The sequence below is a fragment of the Glycine max genome, chromosome 3 (genome assembly GCF_000004515.6).
Source record: "Glycine max cultivar Williams 82 chromosome 3, Glycine_max_v4.0, whole genome shotgun sequence".
Lineage (NCBI taxonomy): Eukaryota > Viridiplantae > Streptophyta > Magnoliopsida > Fabales > Fabaceae > Glycine > Glycine max.
This window is the reverse complement of record NC_016090.4, coordinates 2332138-2340783: the sequence shown is the minus strand read 5'-3', so window position 1 is coordinate 2340783 and position 8646 is coordinate 2332138. Positions and strand designations below refer to the sequence as shown.

The 8646-nt window shown below is 31.7% G+C and overlaps 1 protein-coding gene across 1 annotated transcript; it reads left to right on the top strand.

Moving 5' to 3' along the window:
• The first annotated feature begins 6502 nt into the window (after window positions 1-6502).
• On the top strand, window positions 6503-8257 carry LOC100816243 (AT-hook motif nuclear-localized protein 22). The gene has a single exon (XM_003521570.5). The coding sequence runs from the start codon at window positions 7163-7165 to the stop codon at window positions 8093-8095; it is 933 nt and encodes a 310-aa protein (XP_003521618.1). The 5' UTR covers window positions 6503-7162; the 3' UTR covers window positions 8096-8257.
• The last annotated feature ends 389 nt before the right edge of the window (window positions 8258-8646 follow it).

Genomic DNA, 8646 nt, shown 5'->3' with positions numbered 1-8646 from the left:
TCACTGCTTCTTCATCATCAGAGCCACGCGCGAGTTGTGCTTCTTCACCCCTCTTTCTAGACACTTTAGGATTACTGCACTCATCTGCATAATGGCCATACTTTTGACAATTATAGCACTAAATGTGCTCCTTTGATTTCTTCTTTCCCTTTCCATTGTTTTCTCTTTCTTTCTTTTGATTCTCACTTTTAGAACCACTACTTTCTTGTTTGTTATACTTCCACTTGCCTTTCCCTTTCTTATTCTTCCAAGAATCACCACCACCTTTCTTCTGATTTTTAGCAAATAAGGCTTTCTCGAAATCTTTCTCCTCTTTCTTGATACCTTCTCTATTCTTCATCTTTAACTTATGTGCTTCCAAAGAACCCAGTAATTGGTCCAATTTCAACATTTCTAGGTCCTTTGATTGTTCAATTGCAGAGACAATATGATCAAAGTTTGGTGTTAAGCCCGTGAGTACCTTTTCAACCTTCATCGAATCGGTCACCACCTCACCACAACTCTTCATTTGGTTTGCAAGAATCACCAACCTATTTACAAATTTTGCCACCGTTTCGTTTGATACCATCTGAAGCAAACCCAGTTGACGCCGGAGTGCCATCAATCTCACCTTCTTGGTTTGCTTGTCACCGACGTAAGTTGTAGACAACACATCCCATGTTTCTTTGGTCGTCTCATAGTCAATGATTTTCTCCAGGACATTTGAATCCACGCATTGATGAATCAGAAAGATCACTTTATCATCTTTCTTCATCTGTTCACGGTGGGTTGCTCTGTATGCCTTTATGGGGTTCGTTTCTAATGGTGTGATGCCGGTGCTTATGATATCAAGCACGCCTTGATATCTGAATACCACCTTCATTTGCGCTGTCCACCTCTCATAGTTGGTCCCATCGAAGATTGGTAGCTTCGCTGGGATTTGGTCGTTGTTCTTCAACATCGCCATTGTTCACCGCCGTATGCCGCCATGGATCATGTAGCTCTGGTGCCAATTGTTGAAAAGGATTAAGATTTGTTGGTGGTATCTTGAAAAAGATTGAACAAGGGAGAAAGAGAGTGAATAACAGAGAAAAGAGAGTGAATAACAGAGAATAATAGCTTTTGAATGGAAATTTTATTAATGCCTGAAAAATTGATCACCCACCCTATTGTAGGGGTTTACATGCTATTTATACACTAAGTAAGACTTAACCATAATTAGTTAACAACCAACTATTATGGCTAACCTCTAATACATTTCACAATCTTAACAAAATTGAACAATTACATTTGAATTACACTACTTTTAACATGTTTTTCTTAAATAAAATCTCCTGATTTTAACTAACATGGTTTTGGCCACAATTTTTCATATATAATAATACTACTAATCGCAATTTAATACCATCATTCCACTATATGCAAACACTTGTACGTGACTAATTACCACAATTTATTTTCCTAAACTACCCTTCAACATGTAAGCAGTGTTTTTTACTCTCCCTTTTGATATAATGCATGCACGTGCGATAAGTTGGAAGCTTGCGTGTGAACATCATAACGTGGGGGCAACATCCAACGGCACCTGACATCCGCGTCTATCATCAGGTGGGGCTGATCCCTCTATCCCATCCTTATTCACTATGCTGTCTAAGGATGCATTCATTGTCAATGCATATAATAATTAAGTTATACAAAAAGAAAGCAGAAAATAAATATACAAATTTTTATGATTGGGAATGAAATTATATAGAAGGTTAATTATTTTGCTAGAGGTGATGAGTATGACTAATATGAATAGCAAAGTAGTGATTACAACCTCATATACGTTAATTTACACGCTCAACACTAAAAAGCACAAAATACTAATATACACATGGTCAACAATTATTCATTCAAAACTTTGACATTTTTCATTAAACTAGGTAGTTTTTTTTAATAAAAAAAAACAAATTATCAAGTCCTGCAGCGAAAAGAGTCATCCTGAATGACATGACGCCTTCAAGCCTTAACCATATTTTATTTTTACATCAAACTATATGTATAATCAATCGATGTAGCAAAAGTTTTTTTACAACATGAATTGCAATAAAGCAATGGAAAACAGTTGCAAATTTATCTAAAAGTGAGGTTAAATTAGTTTTGCAGTGAATAATTTTTTTGGTTCAATTTAATTTTTTAATTTTTTAAATTAATTTAATTTAATCTTTTGATCTAAATTATAAGAAATCATACTTTGTGTTAGTTCAAAATCATCATAAAATATACATTTTTAAGAAAAAATGATTCAATTTTAAAAATAAAAGAACTGAATTAAAAAAAATTAAACAATCAAATTGAATCGATTTTAAAGATTAGAGGATCAAATTAAATCCCAAAATATTATACGATAAAATTGAGCCTAAATAATAAATTAAAAAACCAAAAAATTAATTTAACCCTAAAAGTAACACTAAATTTTTATTGTTGAAAATAGATTAAAATTCTTCTAGAAATAAATAAATGTTCATGTTTTTTACTACATAAAAAAATATTCATATTTAATATCTAAATGGTTCAAAAGAATTATACTCAAAGAAAGATATTTATAAGAAGCAAAATATAATTTTTTTAATTAAGCCAAACTAATTAAATAAGCAAGATTTAAACTAAAATTTGAAAAATAAAAGTCAATCAAATTAATTTTAAGTAAAAGTGAGTTACTTGGTCTAATTGATACTATAAATCTAAAGTGTGATAGGTGCATGATGATAATAACTTTCACATTAGAAGGAAAATAATATTTTCGTAAATTTTAAGGAAAAAACTCATTTTATGTTCATAATTTATTTTTTGTGACATGTTCATAAATATTTAGATAATTTTTTTTATAAAAAAAAAGGAAATTCTTACCATCAAATGACGTAGCTTAATTATAAAAGAAAAAATGAGATAGAGCTAGAGGGTGGGGAAAGGACACGTAAGGAAATGGAGCCCACAAACCTAGAAAGATCGAATCCACATGGAAAGGAAAGAGAGAGAATTGCTAAAAAACAATGGTCGCTCTCTTGAGAGTTAAACACAGTTCCTGACTCTCCTCACCTTAAATGCTGTGGTGGGTCCCTTCTTCAATTTCCCATGACCCCACATGTCTCTCTCCCAAACACTTTCGCCTGTTTTTACTTTTACTTCATTGCATAATATTATTCTTTTCTTTGAATTATAATTGTCTTATAAAAAGAATTATTTGAAAATACTTATTATTTTAATTTTTAATGTAATATTAATTTTTATTTATTTATTTTTCTTATAATATTAATAATGAACAATAAAATTTACAAATAAATTAATAATGATATAAAATTATTGTTTTCTTTCACTATGAAAATGAGATTTTTTTTTATAAGTTTTTCATGTTGGATTGAAGTTAAAAAACCATTTTCGATTTGTCTACAAATGGGTAAAACAATTTAGGACTGACTTTTTCTTGAAACGAAAGAAGTATTAAACTTTCTATGTGACGCAATAATTGTTGTCCTATTTTTATTTTACATAAATTAAGAAAAATAATAAATAAAAGGCAAAAGATACAATTATATAAAATTAATTTTATCATCGTTAATTTATTTTTAGGATTTATTATTTGTTATTAATATTATAAAGAATATAAGTAAAAAAAACATTTTCGTTTACAAAATAATTAATATTATTAGAAACTATAATAATAATTATTGTAATTTTTTTATATGATAATTATGATGAGACTTATTATGAGACGAAAGAAATAAAAAAAAATTAACCGACCGACGACAAAGAAGTTACTATAAACGTATAAGGTATATGAGTTGGTCATTGTGAGCAATACAAATTATAAATATGAGTTATATATATTCAGATAAATAAATTTTCAAAATTAAAAGTTAGTAAGTGATCACGTTAACAATTTAATAAAAAAAATTATTTACTTTTTAATATTTAATATTTAAATATGATTAAATATATATATATATATATATATATATATATATATATTGATTTTCATTTCTCACGATAATAAAAAGTTTCACCTGACATGCTTCCTCTCTTCCGATCTATCTATAGATAGAGGAAAGACTAACATAATTTAATTATCTTATTATCTTTTAGAGGAATATATTAAATATAATTTGAGTTTGATGAGTACATATTACACTATCAATTAATTTAGAATATATATTTATATGACTTTTAATGTATTAATTATAAAAAAAATAATTTTATTAGTATAAACTATTAAATTCTTATTATTAAGTTAACAAATTTATTATTATTATTATTATTATTATTATTATTATTATATATATATATATAATCTTGTGATTAAATGATAATATTTTTTTTATACCGTCAGTACTCGGTACATATTTTCATATATAATTTTCCCTCTACAAACAAGGCTTCTATATATAATTTTTAGGAATTAAAAATATTGTTGGTTCTATTAAATTAGTATAATCAAAAATCAAAATCAAATTGATTGAACAGATTCTTGGGGTTAAATTAGCTGACGTTAAATGAAACATGACACTGGAATAAGTCTCGGGTCAATTAGTTTAAAATTCATTTAAAATATATATCAACCCAATCGGGATTTGATCAAGCTGATTACCCTTTTTTTTTTATAAAAAGAAATTTTTTTAACACGTTTAATTTTTATGTTGTCAGTGTAATTCTTACCTAATTAAAAATCATGTTAAAAATGATTTTTGAAATAATTATTATAACAATTAACAGTATAAAAATTATTTATGCATTCACTACATGTATTACCCACTAAGCATTTTTTAATATACAAAAATTTGATATAAAAATAAGTTTAAGGCAAAGGAAAACTCCCTCTATTTTTAAAATAAAAGTAATATATATATATATATATATATATTGGTAATGAAAGTCATAAATTTTAAATTAAGTATTTAAGTCATGCCATTGGCACGGTAAAAATGTGTTTTTATATATCAGTTTTTCCAATCTATTAATTGAATAAACGGTTTTCATTGACCTTCTTAGTTTTCCAAACATTGCAGTGGGCTATAAACTGTCAAATGAGAAATTGAAGTGTATATTCTCTTGTTGGTTGGTACGAATAATTTTCCTGAACAGAAGAAATATTCATTTTAATAAAACATGCAGCTCCAAAAGTCATACATATATTCGTTCTATATATTTAGATATTTTCTGCTGGTGAGTGCGTGTATTTAGAATTACTGTGACTCCTTTAAGTATAAGATATTTGGTTGCGATATCCAAAAAGAAATAAACTAAACTCTGGAGAGAAATCTTATCATAACTAATTTCGTCACATTTTTTTTTTGTAGTTGATGATAGTATTAACTGTTATATTATCATGAATCAACTCTTTTTATTATTTCATGATTAAAAATACATAAAGTTTAACAAGAAGAATATATCAAGGTCGTACTTCTAGAAATCATTTGAAATTCCTAGTACAGGGTTTTTTTTTATTCGGGATCAATGATTATAAACTTTTTAATATCATTTTATTAGTTTTATTGAAAATCTAACAACAATGAAAATCTGTGCATATAGTACCAAATTTTTAATATCTATATATATGTACTAATAAATAATAGAATTATATATTATCATTCATTTATAAATTATTTTATATAATAAACTTATTAATTTTTTAATAATTATTTTAAAAATTATCTTAACAATAATATATAATTGATTCACAGTATAAAATACTGAGTCATACAAAAAATAAATTATGTATGTAAGATTTTACATGTAAAATATATATTTATTTAAATTTCTCATATTAAATTGAATTATTCATCGTGTATATTAATAAACGTGAAATTTCAACTTAGTCTTTTGATCGAATTTGAGTATTAGATATTTAGTTTTATCACATACCTAAAAAAGGAGTTTTTATTTACAAGATTGATGTGATGTTTGCCAAAAAAAATGCCCATATATGAATATGTGTGTACTAGTAGTTGATACATATACTAATAGATTATAAATTTTGTTTGAATTTCAATCTTACTCGGAAGTAGAGTCATAGAAAGAAGAAACAGTTACTACAACTTTTTTTTATAAAAAAAAAAAAAACTGATAAATTTTAATGAGAGGAAGGTTACAATGATATTTATATTATGTAAGAAGAAAGTTTATAAGCACGGGATATGGCTGAACTTTGAAGTATACCGATTCTGGGAACCATCAGAGGAAGCAATAATGAGTTCCAAAGGCATAGTGATGAGAGTGAGAGAGGTGGCTGGCTGAAAGTGAAGGTGCTCAGAGAGATATCACAGCAAGATTAAGGATATGTGGAGTAAGGTTTTTTGGCCAATTAGTGAAGGACACAATGTGTTCTTATTTTGCAGGCTTTTTGGGTATACAAAGAAGTGCTCTTACTTCTTACACGTACACACACAATGACACAAACACACAACTTGGGTTAAGAGAGAGAGAGAGAGAGAGAGAGAGAGAGAGAGACATTGAGCGGAAGCAAAGCATGGTAGTCTTGAATAAATGGGGCCCTCATAGAGAAGTGTGGGGCCCACACACCGCCCATGCGCACACTGTCTTTTTTACCAATATCAAACCCTCATCGATCATCGATCCGATTCCTTCAACCTAACCCTAACCCTAACCCAACAACGCTGTAATAAACCCAAATGGGATTTGCACAAAAGCAAAAAACTAAAAAGCCAAAAAAAAAAAAAGAAAAAGAAAAAAAAATAAAATACCAACACCATCTCCAATATTAACCCAACACAACTCGTTTCTCTTCCCCTCCTTCTCCCTTTCTTAGAACTCTTTATTACCTTATTCCCTCCAAACCCTGAACTACCTCTCCCTTACTCCCATAAAGGTAGCTTAGCTTCAGATGCCAATCATCAAATTAACCAAACCCCTTCACTCATAGAGATCATCATCACCAAATGGTGCTTTGTTCAGCTCAAATTTTTGGTGGGGTTTTGCAAAAGACCTTAATTAATTAATTCCCTTCTTCTCTCTTTCCTTTTATGTTGAAGGTAAGTACTAAGTAGCATGCTCCCAATACCTCAAAGTAACCAAACCAAAACCATCTAGATCTCATCTATTACCCTTTCAATTAGCTTGGACTTTTTTTTATTTTTGGCTTGTGGGTGTTAATTGTTCAAGGCCTCAAAATCTAGGGTTGTGATAAATGGATCCTGTTGCAGCACAAGGACGTCCTCTCCCTCCACCTTTTCTAACTAGAGATCTTCACTTACACCCTCACCATCAATTCCAGCCCCACCACAACAACCAAAACACCGAGGACGAAGCCGGCAATGGCCGCGGCCAGAAGCGAGATCGCGATGAGAACGTCGGTGGCGGAGGCGGGGCCACCACGCCCCCCCACGGCGGCGGGGAGGGCAAGGAACCCGGGTCAGAAGATGGAGGAGGAAGTGACATGGGGAGAAGACCAAGAGGAAGACCCGCAGGGTCCAAAAACAAGCCCAAACCACCCATTATCATCACAAGAGACAGTGCCAACGCCCTCCGATCCCATGTCATGGAAATCACCAACGGCTGTGACATCATGGAGAGCGTCACCGCCTTCGCGAGGCGGCGGCAGCGTGGCATCTGCCTGCTCAGCGGAAGTGGCACCGTCACCAACGTCACACTCCGACAGCCGGCCTCGCCAAGTGCCGTCGTGACCCTTCACGGAAGGTTCGAGATTCTGTCCCTGTCCGGTTCATTCCTGCCGCCGCCGGCTCCGCCAGCGGCGTCAGGACTAGCCATATATCTGGCTGGCGGACAGGGACAGGTAGTAGGTGGAAGTGTGGTGGGACCCCTTGTGGCTTCAGGCCCTGTGGTCATCATGGCTGCTTCATTTGGTAATGCTGCTTATGAGAGACTACCCTTAGAGGAAGAGGAAACTCCGGTGCCATATCATGGCACCGAAGGATTAGGGTCCCCAGGAATCCCGGGGACTCAGCAACAATCACAATCGCAGCCGCAACAGCAACAACAACAGCTTGTGGGAGATCCAAATAGTTCTTCTCTTTTCCATGGAGTGCCTCAGAATCTTCTCAATTCAATTCAATTACCGGCTGAGGGTTATTGGGGTGGCAGTGCTCGCCCTCCCTTTTAACAAAGTGTTTTACTTTCATGGTTTTTTTCTCGGTTATCTTTGTTTTCTTCTTTTTCTTATTTTATTTTTGTTTGTCTTTTTTTATTTTTAATTTCGACTTTCTCTTATTATCATCACTGTTCATTCTCCTTCTTGCTTAATTATAATTTCGTTTACTCTTAATTTGAAGCCTTTAATCAGTCTTGAGTTGAAGAAGGGTGTATAAATTCATGAATTTTCGGTGGGGTTTTTGATGATTATTCCATATCTAAATTCTCGTTCGAACATATATAGTTGCTTCAAGACGAAGCAGCAGCAGCTATAGCATGTGCCCTCTCTCTCTCTCTCTCCATGTTTTTGCTGCAATTCCATTACCTTGTCTGATAATTTATCAGTCAATCTTTGCAGAAGGTAGGAAAAGAGAACGGTTTTCTGTTTTCTTTTTTTTTTCTCTTTTCAATTTATTTTTTTCATTTGTGCCTTTTTGCTGTGTGTGGAGTGGTTTTTCTAGGACTCCGAACCTAGATTTTAATTGTAAAACAAGATCTAAAACATAAAAAAACAACCCCACA

Coding starts and splice junctions, on each gene's coding strand:
- LOC100816243 (XM_003521570.5), top strand. CDS start 7,163: ATGGATCCTGTTGCAGCACAAGGACGTCCTCTCCCTCCACCTTTTCTA.